The 26910-nt window shown below is 38.8% G+C and overlaps 1 protein-coding gene across 3 annotated transcripts in view; it reads right to left on the bottom strand.

The window, feature by feature from the left end:
* Positions 1-26910, bottom strand: part of SLC25A12 (solute carrier family 25 member 12) — a 173451-nt gene that overhangs the window by 73391 nt on the left and 73150 nt on the right. For 2 of the 3 annotated variants that reach the window (XM_060302246.2, XM_060302248.2), the window contains one exon: positions 16036-16089. In XM_060302246.2, coding sequence (XP_060158229.1) covers positions 16036-16089 — 54 coding nt within the window. Of the gene's footprint in view, positions 1-16035; positions 16090-17036; positions 17143-26910 lie in introns of those variants that run through there. The other variant, XM_030851955.3, reaches the window with a different exon arrangement.

Genomic DNA, 26910 nt, shown 5'->3' with positions numbered 1-26910 from the left:
TCATCAGCCTATTTCGCATCACCACCCATGCCTATATCATATTCCCAATTCCTCCAGGGTGCTCTGCTTTTTTTCCCCCTGGCACCTATCACCTTCTAACATATATTTTACTTCTTTATTATGTTTACTGTATCTCTCAACTAGAACGTAAATAACACAAAAGAAGGAATTTTTGTCTACTTTGTTCCCTGATGTATCCCCAAGCACCAAGAATAATACCTGGCACATGGAGGGCACTCTAAACATTTGTTAATGAATTAGTACTAGGTACACAAATCACTAAGTAAATGAAAAGTTAGGTAATTTTTAACTCTATAAAAACATTAAATTATGAATAAGTACTTCTTTTGTATAAAAATAGAAAATATTATAATACATGACTTGGCTGAAAATAAACAGAACTTAGTCATAATAACGTAGATACCAAACATTAATAACAATTACAAATATGCTCATAAGAATGGAGGGAGAAGAATGCGGGAGGAAGTAGTATAAAGAAGCTAAGTCCTCATCTGCTATAAAAGAAAGTCAATAGTGTCTAGAAACAGCAGTATAGAAATATGAAGGGAAATATCAAAATGAATAGCTAGAAAAGTTACAAGAGCTTGCTTCTAGGAAACAAGATGAGGATGAGAAGGATAAGAGCAAAGGACGGTTGGTCTGCTTTTTGGTTAAGCATTTCAAATGTCCTCATTTGTGAATCTGTCTAAACCAAGCCACTAGCTCTTTCAATAAGGAGAGAGTTAAAGTTTTAAATATTTCCTTGGTTGTACTCTGAAAAATACCATAGAGGCTATCACAACAAATGCTCTATCAGCCTGCACAAGAAGCAGCCCAAAGGTGGACACATTTTTACTAGCTGGTACTACCAAAAGCACCTAACTAATATCACCCCAAAAAAAGTCATGTTCTCTCTACATGCTATAAAAGTCATTCCTGAAAGGGTCCTGGGTTTATATCCTGGCTCTACCACTAACTCGCTGTGAGTCCTTCAACGATGCCATTCTCCTCCCAAGCCTCTAGATAAAACACGCATCTATAAAATGAAAACTAAATAATCTTTGAATTTTAAAACAATACACATGCAAATACAGGATAAAGAAAAAATAAACTGAATGGCATTGATAGTGATAGTGAGTGGATTCTACTAATTCTAATCAACTGCTTCTTCTCCTCCTTGAAGTTCTTCAATGTATAGCATAACATTGTTATGCTATACATTGACATGTATACCCTGACATGTTTACCAAGATACGAAAACCACCAGAGTTAAGGACAGGCAGGAGTGGGGAAAGGCACAATGTCAGGGAGACTACTGCAACTGGAAAGAGGGATCAATACAAGGAAGTATAAAAATAGAATTTTAAGAGACTGACAAGTCAACAACTAACTAGAATAAGTGCCAAAGGTATGAGAAACATACACTGGGAACCAAAAAGAATGATTCATTTTGCGGATAGGTGGGAAGGGATTGATGGGAAGGAAAAGAAAATAATGTTTAGAATAGGCCTTGAGAGTAAAACTTAATTTCAACTGCAAATGGAGAGAAGTATTTCAGGCTTAAAAAAAAGCAAACAAATACAGAAATTTAAAACATATATTTATTTCTTTTTGGGGGGAGGAGGAGTTAGTTGGAGAAAGAAATGGTAACAAAGAGAGGGTATACAAAGATATGTAGAAGAAAGTGAAGCTGAAAGGCAGTTTGAGACCAGATAGTGGAAGACTTGGAATGCTAAACTGAATAGTCTGTACTTTATCCTGGCCATGGGAAGCCACTGAAAATTTTACGACAGGAGAGAGACATGATCTGACCTGTGCTCTCTCTGGAGGCAAAGTAAAAGGTGGACTGGAGAAGAGAGAAACTGACTGGGGGCAGGGAGACCAAGCAGTGGCTACTGCAACAATCCAGGTAAAAGAGACTGAGGCCTGAACCAAGGCAATGGAAGTGAAAATGCAAAACAATGGGGACTTTCACCCACTGCTAGCAGCTTTTTCTTTTATTTATGATTTTAATGCTGTCAATTCATACCATTCAAAATTCAAAACGATATACAGTGAAAAGTCTTCCTCCCACCTCTGTCCCCAGTCACTCAATTCCTCACTCCAAGGGCAATCAATTCCTTGCATATGCTTCCAGAGATGTTCTGTGCATAAACAAGTAAATTTTATATATAGGATATATATATATATATATGCCAATATATATACATACAAATATGTACGTATGAATATTCTTATCCATTTCTTTTTTACACAAATGATAACATACTGTTTACATTCCTCTATACACCTTGCTTTTTCAAATTCAGGCCTTTTAAAAAGTGATTTAGGGCTTCCCTGGTGGCACAGTGGTTAAGAATCCGCCTGCCAATGCAGGGGGACATGGGTTCGAGCCCTGGCTCAGGAAGATCCCACATGCTGCGGAGCAACTAAGCCCGTGTGCCACAACTACTAAGCTTGCGCTCTAGAGCCTGCGAGCCACAACTACTGAGCCCATGTGCCACAACTACTGAAGCCTGTGCGCCTAGAGCCCATGCTCCACAACAAGAGAAGCCACGACAATGAGAAGCCCGCGCACCGCAACCAAGAGTAGTCCCTGCTCACCGCAGCTAGAGAAAGCCTGTGTGCAGCAGCAAAGACCCAACACAGCCATAAATAAATAAATAAATAAATTTTTAAAAAGTGATTTAGCAACATATATGTACATACACACAAATATACATACATGTCATATATAAAGAACCATAGAAATGCTCATATTCTCTGACAAAGAATCCTGGGCCAACTTTTATGAGAAATTTAAAAGAATTAAGAACTAAATATAAAATAAGAAAATACAAGAGATGGGTTATGGTGATCTTTGTTCTCTCACTTCACAATTTGAGTGTTGCTTTCTTTAATTAGCAGATGGCAATTTTCAAAAGAAACAATATGAAAACATTTCAGAGTATTTACAAAATACAGCAACTAATTGTTCATTTCTTTTGTCACGGAGGTGTCTAATATCTAATACTAATACCTAAATTTGATTGCCAGGACTATCACCACTATATACACAGAACACAAACACACACACACACACACACACACACACACACACACACAGAATGTATACTGCACTTACTGAATCACCAGGATTTCACAACATTCTTGACTTTAAAACTATCAGGAAATAGAGCAGCCTTAGCACAAATCACCAAGGACACAGTGGCCAACAAGGAAAACAAATGCTTTTGTTGACATGTACTTGGAACAGGCTTTGCCAGTATCTTAGGTTATAAATGATGCCAGAGAATCACTTACCCTGAGGTATTTTGCTAGTGTTTTCCCCAACTCTCCTAGTCTATTTTAACTTGATTTTAACTGAAAGATAAAGTGCATAGCTCAGAGGAAAAAAACACAAGTCTTCTCACCTACAAGGAGTCAGTACTTGACTTCTGCAGGAGACAGTTAACTAATTAACTCATTAAATTAGAGACAATTACTTGGCAATGTCAGTGAGCCTGCTGCCTGAACAGACAAAACAGAAGAGGGAATTTAGAACTGAAACTAGAAATCTACTCACAGTCAGTCAAGAGACTAAAACATTTTAGGTATTATGTTAACAAAGAAAAGCAGGTACCTCAAAAACAGGTGATACGTTTAAACCGAAAAGTATTTTTTAAAAGAAGACTGACCTGTTTATTTTAAATAACTTCATTGCTTTCAACACTTATTTTAATTGACTGGATAATAATGTTTAAACAGACCAAAAAAAAAAAAAAGAAACATGGCCTAAAGTAACACATACAGCTAGAAATAGGAAAAGGTTATTAAGTGGCCTTATTGAGACCTTCTCTTTCTGCTAACCAAAATGACTTGCATGTTTACACTAAAAACGATAAAAAGCAATTTAAAAAAAGTTTTGGATCTCCTAGACTAACACTTATGCTAAAATTTTAATATATTAAAGTAATTTAGTAGTTTCACAATATCATTTCTTTTTTTTTTTAAGTTTTTATAAAATTAATTTATTTATTTTTGGCTGTGTTGGGTCTTCATTGCTGCAGGCAGGCTTCCTCTAGTTGCGGTGCATGGGCTTCTCACTGAGGTAGCTTCTCTTGTTGCAGAGCACGGGCTCTAGGTGCACAGGCTTCAGTAGTTGTGGTGCGTGGGCTCAGCAGTTGTGGCTCACTGGCTTAGTTGCTCCGTGGCATGTGGGATCCTCCCAGACCAGGGATTGAACCCATGTCCCCTTCATTGGCAGGCGGATTCTTAACCACTGTGCCACCAGGGAAGTCCCACGATATCATTCGTATTTTGTTCCTATCATTTCAAAGACTGAACTAAAATGACTTTAAATGAAATTAACCAAATATTATATCCATACTCCAAATAACTTTAGAGTTAATCATTTGCCATTTCAAATATGTTTCTTAAGCAGTCATAAATCCCTCTTGGGCAAGAAGTCAAGGACACATGAAAGACACAGACAAGAAGTAGCTGACAGTATCTGAATAAAAATAGGTAGTCTGTTCTCTCGATTAAACTTTTTCCTAACCTAACGCAAGTATTTTAATGTAAAAGTGCACATAGCTTTGACATTTCCAGAAATATTTGAATTTACTTTCAGTATAGTTCATATGTGTTTGAAAAAGCCTTGACATTCTGAAGCTTGAGAAAGAAAATGGATCTTAATGAAAAATTAGAATCTTTATACATTTATTCAAAATTATTGCTGATAAAAGACAGTAGGGTTTCATATACAGATTTATGTTGTACTTGCACTGAACTACCTCTAGCACCAAGTGATAAGATCATGTTATCTAGAAATGTTTTGCCTATCAAGCCTACAGATCAACACATCAAGACCTCACTTGACTGTAGTAAATTGGATAACAGTAACTCCTTTGCAATTTACCAAATTTAACCTTAAGTAACCTTTAGAATGTATGCAACCTACATCACAGGTCAACTATAAAGTAGACTTTACGTAGAGTCTATACACAACCCTAAATTTCCATTGAGTAAGGAAAAAAAAATGTTAACTTAAAATTCAATGACATGAATGAGTAAACCCAAATAGTCTAAATGATATTAAATTACCTGTTTAAATGGTTTAAGTTCAAAAACAGATTTTATTTGATGTTCGATATTTCTAAAAGATTTTCCAGAGATTATAAAGGAAAATTCTGACAGGCTGTGACTAGAAAGTTGGTTACTTTTAAAGAAATTATACAGTGTGTCAAGATAAAGAATTTTCTTTTTTCAGTAATACCAAAACAAGGTAATATATCTAGAAGCACTACTTATTAAGCCGAAAATCTGCTTAAATCAAATCTTTCAGGTTACTTTGTTTTCACTTTTAAAACATTTATCAAGCACCAACTTTGTGCTGGGCATTAGGCCTGGTGCTAGGGATGTAGAGATCAAAAAAACTTAGTTCCAGCCCTCAAGCTGCTCAGAGAGGATGGCATGATGGACACTGAAACTAAGGTCAGAAAACAGGGACTAAGCCTGGGTCGTTAACTAATAGAGATTTCTTGAGCAAACACATAGCTTCTCAGAGTCTCTTTAACAAGAAGTTACAGAAAGATAGATATTTTTGTAAGGGAGAAAATGAGATCTTGAACACCAAAGTACTTGGAAATTGTAAAGCTAATGCATATTGACATACTTATTCTAAAATGCTTAGAAGACACAGAAAAGCAGAGGATCCCAGTTTCCCTCTTGCGTATTGAATTTTTCAGCTTCTGCTCGAACATGGAGGAGTTACTCTTCTAACTCCTCACCTTTATCCAAACCAAGGTTTCTTTGGGGTTGACTTCCACTATTCTTGGGTTTACCAGAAAATCAGTCCTGACTGGTCTAGGCAGCTTCATCTCTGCTCAGCCAACATGTGGCTGTAATATGAGTCAAAACACACTGTTCCTCCATGACTTTGCTCCAATTAAGATACACTGACATTTTCAGATCTTAACATCCTTGCAATTTCAGTAATTCTCAAACGACAACGTCACAAAGTTCAGTAACTACAAATATCACGTAGAGCATTTCCCATATAGAAAAATGAATTACGTGAACAGTGGAGGAGAAAGACAGGTACCAAGGCAAGAGCTGAGCATATGAAGCTAATCCTCTTGCTGTCCTTCACTATCATTACTGCTCTTACTCCTAATGGAAGCCAAATTTAGTCAGGAATGCATGCCCTTTCACTACACAAGCACTCTATGCAACAAGCAAAGACCGCAACAGATCCAACAACACAAACCCTGTTACAATAGTACAATGTGGAATTCATCTATCATAAATAATATTTTAATGAGAAAAAATAATTTTTAACACATATGGTCACATAAATTTTAACAACTCTATTGAGCCACATTAATTTTTTTAAACAGAGATTTTAATTAGTGACACAAAATTTTTCTGATATTTACTAAAATCTACAAATGCATTAGGAAAAGGCAGTTTTATACATCTAATTAGCACTTTCAGTTGCATATTTCACGTATACTAGAAACAAAACCTTCTATTTAATTTTGCAAAGAAAATTCTCCAGAAGTCTTCCTTTCTCACTCTGATTGCTTCATGAAATACTATTCTCTTTTTGCTTTAATATATGTATTTTTTACTGTCCATTACAGCAAGTCCTACTGTCAGCTACTAAACAATGCAATTTCTAATAGAATGAGGAGGTGTAAGACTCTCGTTAATCACTGAAATCAACTAAAGCTACCATAATAAACTAAGTCTATCAAAACAACCCCTAAAAATGGCCAAAAACCTTGTAAATAAAATAATGACCCCAGACAAGTCAATAACTGGAACTAGAATGCTTCTCAGGGCAGATTAAGTTGAATAATTAATTTGCATTGTTTTTAAAATAAATACTTCAATCTCTTGGTCTAAGTAACCATGGGAACATACAAGGAGCGTACACACTTATAAGCCGGGGCAAATCACGTTTGACAATCAAGGTGCAGCTCCTAGGAGTACAGAATGCTTTACTGTTGGTAAGCCTTGATTAAATAGCAAGATTTCTGCCATGGAGAAAGAAGGCCCTTTATCCTGGTAGGGAGCAAAGACAGATCAACAAAATGCAATGTAGGAACCTGGCTTGGGTCCTGATTTTAAAAAAGCAACTTTAAAAAAATCAAACAAGGGACTTCCCTGGCGGCGCAGTGGTTAAGAATCCACCTGCCAATGCAGGGGACACGGGTTCGAGCCCTGGTCCGGGAAGATCCCACATGCTGTGGAGCAACTAAGCCCGTGTGCCACAACTACTGAGCTTGTGCTCTAGAGCCTGAGAGCCACAACTACTGAAGCCTGTGTGCCACAACTACTGAAGCCCGCTCACCTAGAGCCTGTGCTCTGCAAGAAGAGAAGCCACCGCAATGAGAAGCCCGCGCACTGCAACGAAGAGCAGCCTCCGCTCGCCACAACTAGAGAAACCCCACGTGGCAGCAACGAAGACCCAATGCAGCCAAAAATAAAAATTAAAAAAAAAAGTTATCTTAAAAAAAAAAATGAAACAAGCATGGAAATTTCAACGTGAATGGAAATCCATGTGGTTAAGGAAAAATTTTAGGTGTGACAACGTATTGTGGTTTGGTTGGCTTTTCAGAGTCATCATCTTTTAGAGACAGACACTAAAGTATTTATGCATGCAGTGATAGGATGTCTGGAAATTGCTTCAGAATAATCCAGTGCAGCTGCAATATAGATGAAGCAAAATTAGCTATGATAGTTGGTGAAGATCAGTGATGGGTACATAGCAATTCATTATGCTACCTTCTTTAAATTCATATATGTTTTAAATTTTCCATAATAAAAAAGGCTTTTTAAAAGGTTACAAAAAAACGAGATGATTCTACACTTACTACCATACCTGTATTGCCCTACAATATTAAGTAAAAAAGGCATGTTGTATTAACATACATAAAGCAAGTCTCTTCCATTTACCATACAACCTTGAAGAGGTTGCTTAACTGTTCTGGGGCTCAGTTTTCTCATCTATAAAATGGGAATATTAACGGCACCTACCTTATAGAGTTGTTCTGAGGATTACATATGATTTGTATAAAACACTTAAAACATTGCCTAAGACATAATAGTAAGCAAACAATAGCACAGTCCTAGAAGCCCAATACTGGCCATGGCACTGGTTTCAGTGAACGATGTTTCAGAAATTTCAGCAGCACTAAGTAAAAGAGAGCTGGACAGAACAGGGAGATGATGATTTTTTAAAAATTACACACATAAAGAATGAATTACAAGTCTCTCTTTCACATCTGTGTCTTGGTATTTCTTGGTTGGACTATTTTTCCTTCTCTGATTCAGAAAGAACAACTGAAGGTTCAAAAGAAAACTCTACATATATCTTCCACAGTCTCCCAGTCTTAAGACCATGGCTCTACCCCTTCTCAGAACCTACAGACTTGTGAGAAATTACCTCTTACGGTGGTATTTCTGAATGTGGGGATTTGTGAAGATCTTCAGACTTATATCTCAAGAATGTGAGTAGGACTTCCCTGGCAGTGCAGTGGTTAAGAATCCGCCTGCCAATGCAGGGGACATGGGTTCGAGCCCTGGTCCGGGAATCCCACAGGCCGTGGAGGAACTAAGCCTGTGCGCTACAACTACTGAAGCCGGCGCACCTAGAGCACGTGCTCCGCAACAAAAAAAAAGCCACCGCAATGAAAAGCCTGCGCACCACAACGAAGACCCAACACATCCAAAAAAAAAAAAAAAAAAAGAATGTGAGTAATTAACTGATTAAATGTACATAATCATAAACACTTACTAGCATCTTAGTCACTTTATAGGTCCAGCACAGTTACCTGGGGAACACAAGGGACTGAGATCCTTTTCAGGAAAGAAAGTCCTCACCTCAGAAGAAAAGGAAGGGGACAAAGAACTAAGCTTTACTAGATTCTCCATGTGTCAGGCACTATTTACACATTACCTTATTTATCTTCATAACATCCCTACATGCTAGATATGGTTACTCTTTCTTAGACAGATGAGGAAACAGACTCCAAAAGTAATGTAAACACCTAAGGTCATATAGCAAAAAGGGATCAAATAAGGATTCAAGTTCTGGTTAGATTACAAAGCCCATGTAGGTTCCAGCTACACTCTGTGGCCTCCTGGATGAAAAGGAGTCAACCAAGGCCCAGCTCAAGATATTCTAAGAGTGCTGTGGACAGGAGGAAATTAAACTGAAAGAATCACAGTCTACTCAAGGCAGTCATCCACGAGAAGGTACAGAAATGTATGAGAAAGCTTACATTTCAATATGATCTATCTAAATACAATGTATTTAAAATATAAATTGAATCATTCCACTTCCAAGGTGAAGGACCTTCAGCGGTTTCCATGACACTCTTTATAAGAAGAATCCAAACTCTTCTTCATGGCCTACAAACAAGGCCCTGCTTGGTGTGGCTCCTTCAGCCTCATCTCTTACTGGCCATGCACCCCCTCACTCACTGATGCTTCAGGCACACTGGCCTCATTTTTGTTTGTTGAACATACCAAACCCTATCACCATCTAGGCCCTTGCACTTGCGGAACTCTCTATACCTACCTTTTAGTTCTCAGCCCTAATATCACTTCCTCAGGGGCCTTCACTAGCCACCATCTTGAAAAACAATCACCTTTTCCATCATTCCATTTATTGGACTTGTCACAATCTGTAGTTGGTTTTGGCTTGTTTATTTGTTTCTCAGTGTGTGGGCTTTGTTATTGTCTGTCTCACCCCTACCTAGAATGTGAGGTCCTACCTTCACTAAACTCCTCTATCTTATCTACAAAGGTAGAACCACACATATGACTGGCCTATCACACAGAAGACAATTAAAAATGTATTGATTGGTAGTAGAACATAGATGGCATTTAATAACACATTTTTTCATCTTTTCAATTATTTTTTAATCTGTCTAGCTGATTCAAGGATAAAGTCTTCACTATGTTGCTAGTATGCCCTTAATGCCTAACACTGTTTTATTAATAAGAACTCTACATAGTTTACGGCAAATACTTTATAAACTAAAGATAAATGTTATCATCTTCAACTCCTATAGTCTGAAAAACTGGTGAAAACCTGTTAATCAGTGTGGCTAAGAAAACTATAGATCTCCTTCTGTGTGTCTCTTACTGGGTTCTACAACCCAATTTACACTGCAAAGTCCTTTTTTAACTTCAGGTTCTGAATTACTAAGTTCTCACTTTTTAAATTATTCACTTGCTCAAAATTTAATACATATACATTGAAATTTTGTTTTTATTTCCCCCGAATTCTTTCCCCAACAAAGTTAACATTATCTATCCTTCCATACCTTTCTTAATGCCCATTAAATTATATCAAACATATATATGTTTAAATATACATACAACATATATGAAGTAATGTTTAGAAAAGTAGAATCATTCTACATAAACTCTTTTACATCTTTCTTTCCTCATTTATAGTACACTGGAAATCCCTCTAAATCAGCTGGAATAAGCCTAACTCATTCTTTCTCGTGTCTGCATAATTTTTCATGTTATGGTTATTTCATAATTTTTCTACTGCTTCCCTTTGATAGCATTTATTTTGTCCCCCCCCTTTTTTTTCTATTTTTTGAGGGACAATTGAGTGCTGCCACTAACAACCTTGTACATATATATTCTTATGAGTATTTTTATTTCTCTGGGATAAATATCCCAAAAGTAGGACTGCTTGTTTAAGTGGTATCTTTTTATTTTAAACCATTGCCAACTGCTTTGCAAAGAGTCTTTGTTTCCACAAATGCAGTATGAGAGCACCTTTCTTCTCCACATTTGGCCTCAGTAGGTGTTATCATCTTTCAATACTTGATAATCTTATTAGAACTGTAATATTGTGGTACACATTCTACACTTTGGAAAACATAGTCCTAACTCATATTTCAACAAAATAGAAAAGTCTCCTGCTAAAAGCCCTGCTTAATTCCCTTCTCAGCCACAGCTTACTGCCAAAGTAAATAAATACGTAATATGTAAACAAATGAAGCACATTTCTTTCAATCAAAAATTTATATGTTATCATAAAAATCCTAAGGAAGAATCACTCTTTGCTTTACATTAGCAGCAGCATCTTCTATACCTACTTTCTAATGTAAAATAAACAAGATAGAAAAAATGCATTTTCATAATTTTATATGGGATATGATCTTCATTGCTACATTGGTGATAATGAAAAAAAGAACAGGATCAAAATAATATTTGGTTTCTACATTGCCATACATTTTTGGTCTAGCATATATAACGGTACAGTCTCAACATGTATTGCTTTTATCACAGAATACATTGGTAAATGAACAACAGAAAATCTATCAACTAAAAAGACAGAGGGCTTCCCTGGTGGTGCAGTAGTTAAGAATCCGCCTACCAATGCAGGGGACACGGGTTCGAGCCCTGGTCCGGGAAGATCCCATGTGCTGCGGAGCATGCCTGTGTGCCACAACTACTGAGCCTGCGCTCTAGAGCCCACAAGCCACAACCACTGAGCCCACGTGCCACAACTACTGAGACCACGCACCTAGAGCCCGTGCTCCGCAACGAGAAGCCACCGCGATGAGAAGCCCGCGCAACAAAACGAAGAGTAGCCCCTGCTTGCCACAACTAGAGAAAGCCCGTGCACAGCAACGAAGATCCAACGCAGCCAAAAGTAAATAAAATAAAATAAATAAATCTATAAAAAAAAAAAAAGACAGAGATCTTGAAAAATCATTCACTTAAAACAGTTTTTTGTTTTGTTCTGGTTTGGTTTTTTCGGCCCCACTGTGCAGCTTGCAGGATCTTAGTTCCCAACCAGGGATTGAACCAGGGGCCACAGCAGTGAAAGCGCCAAGTCCTAACCATTGGACAGCCAGGGAAGTCCCTTAAAACAGTTTTTTGTTAAACCTACTTTGCCACAAAGCACAGACCAAACCAGATTAACTCTTCATTTTGAAATTCGTCAGGCTTATGACAAACAGCCTGTGACATTCCTGTTGTCCTCACCTCACCTCCCTCTTCATTGCTTCTATTGTCTCCTTTTGCTACTGTATACCTCTGATGTAGCAAATTTGGTTAAATGATAGTGTGTGGGTGAGAGAGGTAAAAGAAGGCATAAATCAAGAAATGACAGTTGTAAGGGTAGCAACAGTAAAATATTAGTTTGACAGATGGTTGTAAAATTATAGCAGTCTAACACATAAGAATTCATAACTTTGCTCCAATTTTATGAACTTGGGTGACAGGAAAAAGCAGAATCCTAGTGAATATTATTGTTCTTTTTTAATTAATAGAAAACATAACTCATCAAAATTTGAGAAACAATGAACACAGACAAAATAAACCTATTTCTCTATACTCAGAACCATAATGCTTTACTCTCATGAACTTGCACACATCATTCCATTAAACATAGATACAACAGCACTTTCAAACAGGAATATTTTGCTGTTTACAAAACAAATGATTTTTTGAGCCACACCGACTATTCGTGAATTTAGACAGTTTATGCCACAGATCTAAATTTTACAAAAGAGAGCTTCCAACTGCATTCTAAAATTCAAAATTAAATCTTCTCTTTAAGTAGCTCAAATGACCCTGAACTCAAGTGACCCCCAAATCCTACCAAAACCAAATTATACTAATAACCGAATAATCTAGATTTTAGTCTTTGACTATACCCTTTTTGTGAAACTCTAAACTCCCATGGGATCATTCTCCCTAGTTCCCCTCCTCCTCCTTCCACTTCAATTGAGGATATCACTTATAAATCAGTCCCTTATTCCCTGTCTTGTTTATTTTATAAGTAATTCCCCTAACCCAAGGATTCATCTACCACCTGTACAAATTTGTATCTGACTTTTTTTTTTTTTTTTTTTTGCGCTACGCGGACCTCTCACTATTGTGGCCTCTCCCGTTGTGGAGCACAGGCTCCGGACGCGCAGGCTCAGCGGCCATGGCTCACGGGCCCAGCTGCTCCACGGCATGTGGGATCTTCCTGGACCGTGGCACGAACCCGTGTCCCCTGCATCGGCAGGCGGACTCTCAACCACTGCGCCACCAGGGAAGCCCCTGTATCTGATTTTTACTTACTGGGACACATTTATTTAGCAACCAAACTTCAAACCGCGCCCCCCCCCAAATTCCCAAAATAGATGCCTTATAAATTAACATCTATTCTAAAAATGCCAGATTCACTACTCCTTCACTTTCACATTTAATACCAAATTCAATTGATTCATCCCTTCCAAAGTCCCTGGTATTGTCCTTCCATTCCATTTCCTCAGCCATCAGCCACTCCTGGTCATTATCTCCAACATGAATTATTTCAATAGCCTCTTAACTGATCTCTCTACCTACTTCCAACCTCTCCATACTTTATCCAACATACACAAAGAGCTGCCAGAATTCACCACTTCAGTTTGCCCACTCAGAAACCCACAGTGCCTTCCTACTGTTGCAAACCTAAACTCCTTGGCCAAACGTTCTAGGGAGTCACAGTGTAAAGGTACTGTTTTTCATCACCTAAGTAACTGGATTTCTTCTTCTTTAACTTCTTAAAAAACACAGCTGCTGTTAGACCCTTACATACCTCTAGCTTTCAAAAGTCATCCCATTTCAAGATCCCACAAGTGGCAGAGAATAAGGGTTAAGAAGATGGATTCTATAGTTTGATTTGAATCCAAATCTCTACCACTTATGAGTTAAGTGACATTAACCAAGCCAATTAACTTCATCTGTTTAACAGGGACAACAATGCTATCTCCTAAGGTTGTTATGAAAATTAATAAAATACCCTTACCTGAAATATTGTAAATCAACTACATGTCAATTAAGAATTTTTTTAAAGAAAATTAATATAATACCCTTAAAGGACTAGGTCAATACCCAGCATACTACAGAATGATCAGTAAATTATAGCCACTGTCATTATTATCACACGACCACAATTATCTGGACAAACCAACTTGACTGTCATACCAGAGGCTATGCATTTGCCTTCATTATTCTTGACTCCCTCTACCAAAAACTGTGGGAGATGGAACCCGTCTCAAAGAGGAGCTTGTCATATGTCCATTACCATTCGAGTCTTGGCTCAATCCTCCCCTGTAATTATTCAATATACTAAACTAAATACAAGTGCATACATGGCACACAAATAATCCTCAGTAAATATATGTAGCAACATTAAGTTATAAAGAAATGCATAGTTAGTATGTATTTTTGCCTATTACCTCTAAAATATTTATAAACCATATGTATCTAAAACAAAACTTTCTAAATAATGTTCTACAGCTTCAAGTAACTATAGTTTGAAGTATTTCAGACAGAAATTTTAAAATCTATGTTACTTGCTAACTGCCCTCAAACTGATTCAACTAAAGCTGCTTCAGCTACTTGACGGTAAGTTATCTCCTCTGTCTCTTACCAATAACTCTTGGGTCAGTGCTTTACAGTTAGTGCTGAACATGCAATTATAAATTCCACAAAGTTTCAGTATAAAAAATAAGGGCATCATCAAAATAATGTGTAAAAAGATAAGATTTAAAAGTTTTCAAAAAGCTAGGCACAGTCCCAGCTCTCTCTGTATTTGCATTCTCCCCTCTCCCCAAAAACCAAATCCATACAGAATCACAGATTTTTTCCATAGGATTTTTAAAGCTGAAAGGACTTCAGTTCACATTCCCTTATGGCCCACTGAGTCCCACATGAGAAGATGAAGCCCAGGAAAGCCAGATAATTAGCTTACAGGTACCACAACCAGATAGAGGCAGGGCTGGCAACTGAACCCAGTGTTCCTAACACCTGGGTCAGTGCTCTGTTCATCACCTCCTGCAGCATTTTCAAATGATTTCTTCCATGCCTACTTAATTTAGAAAATAAAATGAACTATATCCATGAACTCCTCATAAAACAATTGAGTACATGGTGTGGTTAACACTGACATATTTTTGGTTATTTTCAAGAACAACTGTGAGGAATAAAGGTTTTGAACCATAAATAGAGCATTTCTATCACAATTACTTTTGTTCTGGAAATGATGCTTCCCTTCAACAGATTTTATAAAATTTAAGATTCTCATTTTCACTAATTGGTCATCTGTGAAGCGTGCTCCCCAACAATAGCTTAAGCAACTCACATGTCTCAGATAAAAATGTCATCTATTCCAGGCTGATCTGTATATGTTAGAGTCTGTTCCTAATATAGAATCATAGACTTCTGCAGTTGGAAAGAACCTTGGAGATCACCTCTCATTTTACAGAGGAAACTAATACCCAGCAGGGACCTGCCCAAGGTCAAAGTTTCTATATGAGAACCATGTCCAGAATAGAAAGTTCTTAAAAAATTTCAGAGAAAAATACAACATTTGGTAGAACACCTTAGCTTGTCTCCCTTTATATGTACTTAGGTACAATTTCCTGCATGCAGAACTTTTGAAATTTAAGAAAAGAAAGCAAAACAAAAAAACTAAGCCAATTCTTTAGGCGTCTACAGCAAGTCACTGATCCTAAAAACTTAGCAGAAGTGAAGGTGGATCCTTGCAAGAATCCCAAACAGTAACATTTTGTAACACAACCCCCAATGCCCATGGACATAATATAAATAAACAGAGGGCGAAAACACACAAATTAAGAACAGTTATAATATTCTTACCTCTGTAACAAATTACACAGTTGCTTAGAAGTAGGAAAACTTTATAAGCACACAGCTTTCAAGGAAAAAAGAATTTTAATCATCATACCTATCAATTGCACAAGAGTGTCAATACATTTTGAAATTTTATTTTGGTCACAATGGTTAAGAGAAGATGGAAATCCTTTTTAGTGTTTTTTTTACATGTCTTAAGTCATGTTAAAAAATGTGAGGGAAATCTTTTTATAAAAACGTAATAAGAGACTTATAATCTATATTATCTATTGTCAAGTTCTTAAGAATACATGAAAATAGAACATTCCTGAAAGTTAAGGCCTAAAAAGTACTAGACTTATATCTCCCCCACCAAGAAAAAGCACAGCCCGTAAGCCAATTTACCTGTAGGAATATGTTTCTTAATTCCTGAGGATCACCTCGCTTGGTTGTCTGCACCTGTAAGAAAAAAAAAGCCAGTTAATGCTTCACTAGAGACCAGGCAATCTCTTGAGATTACAGTTCACAAATGCCAGCAATCAATGCTCTTATCTTTTATAAGGGCATTTAGCTTAAAACAAACCAAAAGCACTAATACTGATAACAACTGTCAAATTGGAGCTCTGTGACCACAGGGTGGAAAGACAGGTGTGAAGAGCCTAAAATATAGCAAATCTACCACATAGATTTCCCCTGGACTGGAAAGGGAAGGCCATGAGGATCAATCCCCTACCTATTCCACATCCACCAGCAACACATTTGGCAACCACCCACCTTCAAATCAAGAGGCCATTAAGGCTAGTAGAGACAACAGGAAAGTTGAAACTCCCAAATTAATCGCATGGCCTACTGGCCTTTCTTCCCGTGGAAAGCAATCCAGAATATAATTATCTCCACGCCCCTCTCTTTCTCCACCCAACCTAAAATCATGAAAACCGCTGCAACGTTTCTAAATACTTTAGCCATCCCGCCACCTGCAGCTCAAATGCCAACCACTGCCCCCTGCTCCAGAGGCCCCAAAATACTCAATTACTCACCCCCTCCCCCACCGCGGTACACAGATGCCTTAGGCATCCCCGGCTATATATGCCACTTCCTCCCACTCCCTTTCTGATGCCCTCCAACCCCTGGCTCACAATTCCATGTACCCAGGGCAGGATACTACGCTTCCTTCACCGACCTGTGGTCCTTACAAGCCCCTCCAACTCAAAATCCCTCCTCCTTCCCCTCCCCCGGCCGGGCATCCTCTCCCTCCAGTCCAAGCCCCGCACGGCTCTCCCTGGAGCCCCAGGACACGCTATCTAACAATCAGGCAAAGAAGTAAATAGGAAGAGGTGAGGGACTGCAGGCACGGTCCCCGGAATGTCTCTTATGAAATAAAGACAGCAGCAGAGAGTTAGAGTCACCTTGACCGCCATGCTGTGCTCAGAAGCCGGGGACGAGCGAGTGAGCGAGCAGGGCCGAGCTGTCAGGGCACGCGCGCGCCGCCTTCCCGGCCGCGCCCGCCCTCCCTCCCGCTCGCTCGCCGGCGTCGCGCGCGCCTCTATGCAAATGAGCCCGGGGCGGGCGGGGCCGGCAGGGGGCTCGGCGTCCCAGCCAGAAAGAGCTGGCCCGCGGGGCGGAGGGGGACGTGCCTCCCGCCGGGGAGACTGGAGGACCAAGCCGTGGGATTCCGGCGTGCCGCTTGATTGCCGGCAGCTGAGCAGCCGCCAGCAAAGCCCCAGGTCTCTTAAGGCCTCTTAGTGGGTGTGGCTTTGGGAGCCGACTTCAGCCAAAGTCGTTTTCTCCTGAGACTTAGAGCAACACTTGGGGCCTAGATTGAGCAAGATTTCGAAGGATCAAAGAACATGTTCCGTTTGAAAGAATAACAGCAAATGAATTGATGACAACTAAAGGGAAATACTGACAATAAAACAGATTGGGAACCACTCACTCTGGGGAAAGCCTAAGTAAACATAACTTGAGAAATAGGTCCTTAAATTGGCATGCGATGAATACGCTTAATATACTTGTGCTTCGTGTACTGTTATAAAGCTTTATTAGTAGACTCCACATTCCTAATCACCCAAATCCTTTGTGCATGAGGTGGGGCACAAATGCCAAGGGGGAAAAAAATCCATTTGACAGGGCTGGCACTGAATCCTGGCTCAACTTGCCTCTACATAAACATTTCCAGCCCTGTCTAAGAAAGGGTAGCTCTACTTTGAACCAAAATAATGTCTCTCAAACTGAGTTTTGCCATTATGACTATATTGAGCCAAATATTGAGTCATTCAACAAATGTTTGCTGGGCATCTGTTATATGCCAGATACCGTCCTGCTTATAAAGAATACAAAGATTAATAACATATAGCCCTTACTGTCCAGGAGTTTACAGATGGTCAGTGCTTCCCCACAACCCCAAACCTAAGTGTATTTTTTTTTGTTGGTTGATTGTTTTTAAACCAAGGAAGCTTCCTGTTTAAAAAAAAAGTCTAACAACTCCAAGGTTTAGCTTATCTCATTTAGCGCTATAATCCCTCTCCACCCTCTTTTCCATTTCCAGTGTTGAATCTCACAGGAGGCTTCCCTTTTCTCCAGTCTCACTAATCATAATATTTGTGTTAAGTATCCAAGTTAATATTGTAGAAATGAGGCAAGTGGACTGGCAAATGGAAATTGTTGATAAGGAATGATATATTACTAGTACTCCTAAAGTGAGCTTTTCTGCTGCAGTTGCTTTAACTGTCTGCCACCATCACATCTCTTTCTTCAGTCCGTTCAAAGTTCTTTTAACAATGTAATTGGACATAAGGATTTACAAATTCATATTTTGTTTTACCAGCACCTTATGTCCCTGATACTCTGCTCTCTTATTTTATGAAGTTTCTCTAAGTAGGAATCTCAAGTTGTTTATTTTATGCTACTTTTCAAGGGAAGGATGTCTGTTTGTAGCCCGAAGTCCCTTAGTTTGAATATAAGTACTTAAGGGAAAGAAAGACATTTATTTAAAATGAAGGGATTATTTTCTATTGGAACACATTGTTGTTGACCAAATCCATACCGTTGGAGTGAAATTTAGGGACAGACTGGCCACTTGTAGAGAGGAAGACAACACTACATTTAGACAGAACCCACCACAATAATTCATAGGTATAGGCAGGCACCAGGCCACAATAACAATTTTCTTGAATAAAAAATAGCTGATCTTTGAGCAAGCTCTAGAGTTTCACTGATGCCAATCTAGTTGCAATGGAGATGATAAAATAATTTAAAACTAAGGCTGCCAGCTACCCTAAATAAAGAGAAGTTAGGAGAGCTCAGCTACCCTAAATAAAGGTGAATTTTGGGACTTCCCTGGTGGTCCAGTGATTAAGAATCCGCCTTCCAACGCAGCAGATGCGGGTTCAATCCCTGGTCAGGGAACTAAGATCCCACATGCTGCAGGGCAACTAAGCCTGTGCGCCGCAACTACTGAGCCCACATGCCACGACTAGAGAAGCCTGTGCAACAGAAATAGAGTAGCCCATGTGCCACGCACCGCTACAAAGACCCAGCACAGACAAAAGAAAAAAAAGGTGAATTTTGCTAGGTTTTTCATCTATCCAAATATAACAAACAATAAATTGAACAAAGGTATTAAAAGTGTGTACTGTGGGATGAACTAAGTATGGAAATGAATACAAAAGCCTATGAGTTAGAGCTTCTGCCCTGAAAAACTTTGAAATCTGTCGTTCTGTTATGATGATTGGCTAATAGTATTGTTAGATGTTAAAACAAACTACAACTTACTTTTTCCTGAATTGTAGATGATCAGGGTTGAGGGAAAACTTATTAGTTAATGGAATAACAAAAGACAAACCTGTCAAATAAGATTCACAAAATATTTGGGAAAAGGAAGTAGAAACAATTCAAAACTTTTTATAATTTTTAAAAGTAGAATGCCAGTATAGAAATTTATAACTTTCTTTAGACTGCAAATGATATCTGTAAACAAGAAATAATTTTAACACCTTGGCACAACTATAAGTTGAAAACTTGATAACTGAGTCTAAAAAGAATGACATTTCAGAAAGTGAAATTGGAAGTTAAAGGCTAAGAGACTAGCTGCAAACGTACTGTCATTAATAGTCACTTTTTAGAGTTGGTTTCATAAAATATTTAATATGAAGCTTGACTGAGCTGGAAATTTAAATCTGCTTGTGAAGTCCTTGCCCATGAAAATAATATATTACCCCCAGATGCAAAAACGAAGTATGGGCTTACTAGACAAATCCACAGAAATATGTCTCCAACTCCCAGGCAGCTGACATTGCATTAACTTTGTGGGTGAAAGTTGGAATTATCCTAATGCCTAGCGCCCTAATAAACTAAAATGTAGTTATTAAAACAAGAGGCAATTTCCAATGAGCCTGTTCTGCCACAACTCCTGGCCCTCCTTCTATCTTTAATAACATGTTCTTTCTGTTTATATTCTAGCTCCCTCTGATTATTTTACTGACATGGATACATTTTTGTTCCCATTTCCATATCCATGGATATCCTATCCATATTCCATAGCTACGACGGATGCCATCTTGCAAGAACTAAATCAAGGTGGTGTACAAACATGTAGTAGAGCATTAGGATATCACTGACTAATTAAACCAGGAGTGGGGCTCCTCCTAGATTAAGGGTACATACACCATCACTATGATGAGGAATAAGCTGGCATTTATGCCATCCCCACATCAAGATGCTCACTTAACATATTTGAAATAAATAGCATAATGAAATAAATGGCACATACACACAAAGATATTTGAACATCTGGAAATTTTAAGTGTAGATTGGTTTGAGCCTACATCTAGAAGTATAAAATGGTTCTTTATATTTTATTGAAATATTGCAAAACCTATAAACTTTATAAGTTGTGCTTTCAACATTTTCCTTGCTAAGAGACTATATGGGGAAACGGCAGGGGTAGACTGGGCAGAAGTATGAAGAGTTAAGTGTCCAAGTCTGAGCAAATTATGTTTCAGTTGGTAGGCTGACCTGGAAATCAATAAATCAGAAATTATTATTTCAACCCAAGCCACTTATAGTTAGATACTAGATAAATGACACATTTTAGGACTTCTCTATACTGTACAAGTATTATACTCCCTGTAGGAACATTGGCGCTAATTGAAATAAATTCTCATTTTGGTGGAGAGGGAAGAGTAGCATATCAGAAATCAGATGAAATAGCTGTACTCTTGCAATTGCATCTTCCTAAACTGCTCTTCCTCACAGTCTGACTCTAAGTCCTATAAATTATGCAATGCAGATAACAGTGATCTTAGTTTGGGACCACACTCTTCTTTATTCCCTTGTGGAGGCAGTAACAGCCAGTTTTCTTTTCAATAGATTTTGTAAGGAATTCATGGAATGAGCTGCTCTAGATGTTGAAGGCTGTGAGTTTCCTATTACTGTATTAGTCATGTACAAGCTGGTATTTAGTGGGAAACCTTATGATCAGATGGAGGATTGAACTAGGTGAGCTTTAATGCTTCTTTTAACACTCTAATGTTATGATTTGGAATGACCCAAATTTTAGTTAACAAACATTTATTAAGTGCCTTGTGTTGGTACTAAACTTGCTGTTGCAGCTATAGGAAATATAAGAAAAATAAAGAGCATGATTCCCAAAGTATGGAGAATATTTTATTGCGGCAACAGCTACTATTCATTTTTTCAATGAATAAAGCTGAAAGAATGATACCAAAACCTTTGTATATGCCAAAGGCCAAGGCAGCTTTAGGTAATAATTGGGTAAAAACTCTGTGGTTTGTCACATATTCCCATTCCAATCAAAAGTATATAACTGGAAGAGCAAACATCCTGCCCAGTCCTTCAGCCGCTCACCCCTCCCCTCCTCTGGGGATTGACTTGGATCTGGTTTTTGCCTCCCTTCCACTCAGAGGTCAGTAAGGAAGGATGCTTTGGGTCTGAACCAAAGTAAAGAAAAAATTTCCACTTTAAAAATTGTGGGCTTCCCTGGTGGCGCAGTGGTTGGGAGTCCACCTGCCAATGCAGGGGACGAGGGTTCGGGCCCTGGTCCGGGAGGATCCCACATTCCGTGGAGCCCGCACTCTGGAGCCCGCGAGCCACGGCTGCTGTGCCCGTGGGCCACAATCCCCGCGCCGGGAGCCCGTGCTCCGCGACGGGAGGGGCCGCCGCGGTGAGGGGCCTGCTCGCCGTGGCAGGGGGTGGGCCCCCAGCTCGCAGTGGCAGGGCAGGGCCCGCGTGCAGCAGCGGGGACCTAACGCCTCCAAAAATAGATAAATTTTTTTAAAAATTGTGCTGGGAGAAAAACAAAGACCCCAGAATATCCAAAGCAAACTTGAAAAAGAACAAAGTTGGAGGACTTACACTACCTTGCTTCAAGATTTAGTATAAAGCTAAAGAAATCAATATTGTATTGTACTGGCTGGCAAAAGGATAGATAAATAGATCAATGGAACAGAATAGAGAGCTCAGAAATAGTTCCAAAATTATAAAGTCATTTGATTTCTAACAAAGGTGCCAATGCAATCTAATGGGGCAAGGAGTCTTTTCAACAAATGACACGACTAGCTAGATATCCATGTGGGAAAATAGAGAAACTTCAACCTCTACCTCAAAACATATACTAAAATAAATTTGAGATGAATCATAGACCTAAATGCAAAAGCTAAAATCATAAAGCTTTTAGTAGAAAACATTAAAGAATATCTTCATGACTCAGAGTTAGATAAAGGTGTTTTAGTGAGAACATAAAAGTCAATAACCATAAATTAAGAAATTGATAAATTAGATTTCACTAAACTCAAAAATTTCTACTTATCAAAAGACAGCATTAAGAAAATTAATAGGACAAAAACAAAAAAAAGAAAAAGAAAAGAAATAAGCCACATCTAGGAGAAAAACTAGCAAACATATATAAAACAAAGGACTGATATCCAGGATATAAAGAACTCCTAAAACTCAATGGTAAATGAACAGCCTAGTTTAAAAATGGGCAAAAGACGCAAACACTTCACAAAAGAAGATATACAAATTGCTAATATGCACATGAAAAACTGCACAATATCATTAGTCATCAGGGAAATGCAAATTAAGTTACAGTAAAAAGATAGTACTACATACCTGCTAGAATGGCTAAAATTAAAAAGACTGAAAACACCAGATTCTGGCAAGGATGTGGAGCAACCAGAGCTCTTGTGCACTGTGGTGGAAGTGTAAATAATATAACCACTTTGGGATAAGATTGAGCGGGTTTTTATAAAACTAAACATATACCTACACCATGAATCAGCAGTTCTACCTTTCAGCGTTTACCCAAGAGAAATGAAAATATGTGTGGATAAAAAGACTTGGTCAAGAATGTTCACAACCACTTTATTCATAAAAGCCAAAAACTTCAGACTTCCCTGGTGGCTCAGTGGATAAGACTCTGAGCTCCCAATGCAGGGGGCCTGGGTCCGATCCCTGGTCAGGGAACTAGATCCCACATGCATGCAGCAACTAAGAGTTCGCACGCCACAACTACAGAGCCGCGTGCCGCAACTAAGGAGCCTGGGAGCCACAACTAAGGAGCCCGCCTGCTGCAACGAAGTAGCCCATGTGCTGCAACTAAGGAGCCAGCGAGCCGCAACTAAGGAGCCCGCCTACCACAATTAAGACCTGGTGCAACAAAATAAATATTTTAATTAATTAATTAATTAATTAATTAAAAAAAGCCAAAAACTGGAAAAGCCCAGTCGTCCATCAATAGGAGACTGGATAAACAAACTATGATATATTCACAGAATGGAATGCTATTCAGCAGTAAAAGAGAGCAAACTACTGATACACACAATGACATGGATGAATCTTAAAAGTATCATGCTAAATGAAAGAAGCCTTATATGGAATCATATACAAAAGAGCATATACTATGTGATTACATTTATGTGAAGTTCTAGAACAAACAAAACTAATCTATGGTGGGAAAAAGCAGAACCATGGTTGCTTAGGGAGAGGAACTGACTGGAAAGAGGCATGAGGGAACTATCTGGAGTAATAGTAATCGTCTATGTCTTGCTAGGGGCTTCGGTTACAGGTGTATGTATTTTCCAAAATTTAGGGAATGTACACTTAAGGTTTATACATTTCATTGTGTGTCAATTTTTCCTCAAAAGAAAAAAAATCTGTAAATAAATATTGAACTAGGTATGTAATGACATGAAGTATTTAAGGAGAAGAGTACTGGTATATTAAATTTACTTTGAATTCCATAAAAGAAATAAGACAATGGATGGATGGATGGATAGATAGATAGATAGATAGATAGATAGATAGATAGATAGATATGTTATACCTAACCTGGGGTGGGGGTGGTATTTAGGAATTCACTGTTAAAATTCTTTTAACTTTTGTATACTTTTGAAAATTCTCATAATAAAATGCGGGGGAAAATCGTGCTGGGTCTTTTGATACTGAAGATGGCTATCCAGTTATGTAATTCTGTTATTTGGCTAGAAATTGTAATGGACCTTGTTTCTTAAACACTGACAGGTCTCTGTGCATTGTTGCAGGGTAGGGAAAAGAAACTGAAACTGTTTGACAAATAGTATATCTCTAGTATGGGCAGCGAAATCTATGAAGACTATATTGCACTGAGGAAGAAAAATGTTTTCCTTAACATGGATTCAGACAGTAATTATATGTCCTTGGGAGTTGTGTGTGTTTGTGTCTATGTGTCTGTTTGGTCTAAGTTACCCACAGGAAAATTAGAGGAAGAATGTGGAGGTATATTTGCACAACATACTGACAGAAACCTTGGAAAGTACCAGACTTGGAATCTGAAGCCTGACCTGGAACTCTCCTGTTGAAATGCACCTAGAGTGTAAATCTAGGCTGAGAAACTCAAGACTTTGGTGGGAAATATCCTGCAACGGGTCATTGTGTCCTTGGACTGCCCTGTTGGGGGAAGGAGAACTCATCCTAGGGTGAAATCAACCCCAGTGAGAAGGGAGTTTCAAAAAAAGGGAGGGCAGGTTTGTAGTGGGAGACCTAAAAAAAGGACTCCTTAAGGAAGAGAGGGCCACAAATCTCAAGACAAGGAAGCTAGGAACCAGGGTATGCCCAGGAAGAAACTCCTTCTGAAGAATTGCTATAAAGGAATAATGTAATGCAATGTAGTATTGATCAGCATAAAATTGTACTGACCAGAAGAATAATCAGGAAATTTAAGTTAGAAAGTTCTGGAGAAACAACATGAAAGAGCTAAAACTTGAGGACAGTTAGACCTTGTGGAAAGAGACAAATCAAGGAGGAAAAGTGGGCAGAATTGTGGAATGATTGGCATTCTTTTGATTGGAAAAGGTCAGAAGCTGAGAACACAGAAGGAACTTAACTAAGAACTGTTAAAAGGTCTCAGTCAAAGTAGTATTCTGCACTTTCCATTCCCAGTAGCCCTGACAATAGTATATCTAGCACCTTAAGGTAATGAAAATATAAGAAAAAACTACATAAAAATGAAATAAATAATTATGAGGTCTTCACCATGGTATAAGGTCTTTGTACTTCAAAAGATGTAACAATGGATAAGAATAAACTTATGTATAAAAACGGTTAACTAGGGGGTCCCCTGGTGGCCTAGTGGTTAGGATTCAGCACTTTCACTGTGGAGGCCTGGGTTTGGGCAACCATCCTACATGCTGCGTGGTGTGGCCAAAATACCAAAAGAAAGGGGGGGTTAACTATATTTTGTGTTTTTGAGGAAGCTTCTGGGTAATGCTGACCTGCTGCTTCTTCTGTGATTCTGGTCAAGTCAGCATGGGAAGAAATCATGGAGTACCAGATGTACATGGTCTTGCCTTTATTATCTCTCCCTTTTACTACTTGGAAAGAAGCCCCAGAAAACATTGCTTATCCTGTTCTTCCATCAGCCTGGATGGATGGATGGGCTTACCTGGACAGTTCAGGATGAGGATGGGTAATAAAATAGTCAGCAATTATACTTCCTTTAATCATCCCCAGCCCCTCAATAAAGCATTTTATGTGAACTAGTTTTGTGTTGATGGTGTGGACGGAAAATTAAGGCGCAGTAATGGGAAGTGTAGCCTTCCTCATATCACGCCTTCACTGAGATCCATGTGGCAGTAGCAGCAACATCATTTCATCAAAGACAGTAGGCTCAGAGTCCTAGGTAGGGAACAGCAGCCAAGTGAGTATAACCCAAGGCATACTGGGTGGTAAAGAGGGGACATGGATCACAGAGAAGAAACTGCTCAGTAGTAGATGAGACAAATCCCCTTTTGTTCAAACTTACTAGAGCACCATGAAGGGATGAAAGGACATTTCATCATATGGAATTCTATATGGCTATGAAGTTCTACTCCATCTCTTAGACAGAGTGTTGGCTTATTATTGATATCCATAAGCAGGACATATGAAGGGAACATAATTATTCCTCTCCATAAGGATCTTACAACGTATTAAGACAAAACATAGGTAAAACCATTAATTAACAATGCATATGCTTAACTGTGTGGCAAATTTATGCAATACAGGTTTAGAAAAAGAAAAAATCAGTTCAAGCTGGGTGATATACAGAAGGTTTCACGGAAACCATAATTTGCCACTTCTTGAATTCATGATTTCTCTGTTTCTTCCAGGGTATATCTTATTACCCTATCCTTCCTCCTTCATCCACACCGTCGGCCCTAACACTTATCTAAATGCTTGACATTAACTATGTAAGTACGACTTAAATGTTTATTTATTTATTTATTTATTTATTTATTTTGCGGTACGCGGGCCTCTCACTGTTGTGGCCTCTCCCGTTGCGGAGCACAGGCTCCGGACGCACAGGCTCAGCGGCCATGGCTCACGGGCCCAGCCGCTCCGCGGCATGTGGGATCTTCCCGGACCGGGGCACGAACCCGTGTCCCCTGCATCAGCAGGCGGACTCTCAACCACTGCGCCACCAGAGAAGCCCCTTAAATATTTATTGATTATTCTTACCTGGTTGCTCAACCACTAGCCATTAGTCCTGTTATATTTCCTAAGTAAAGACCATTACCATTGTCTTAGTGGCTCAAGCCAGAAAGCTGGGTATCAGACTCTTCCTTACCCCTCACAACCAAATAGCTACCCAGTCCTGTGTTTTCCATCCTCTTCAGGCTTTTTAAAATCTCTTCTTTTGATTATAATGGCCTTCATTATGCCTCCTAATTGCTTTCCCATGCCTCCAGTTCTCCACTTTCTGCCTCCTGTCACTATCCTCAAATCCATTCTCCACAGTGCTGTCAA

This window comes from Globicephala melas, chromosome 7, assembly GCF_963455315.2.
Source record: "Globicephala melas chromosome 7, mGloMel1.2, whole genome shotgun sequence".
In the NCBI taxonomy this organism is placed as follows: domain Eukaryota; kingdom Metazoa; phylum Chordata; class Mammalia; order Artiodactyla; family Delphinidae; genus Globicephala; species Globicephala melas.
The sequence above is the reverse complement of the archived record's forward strand: the minus strand, read 5'-3'. Positions and strand labels throughout refer to the sequence as shown.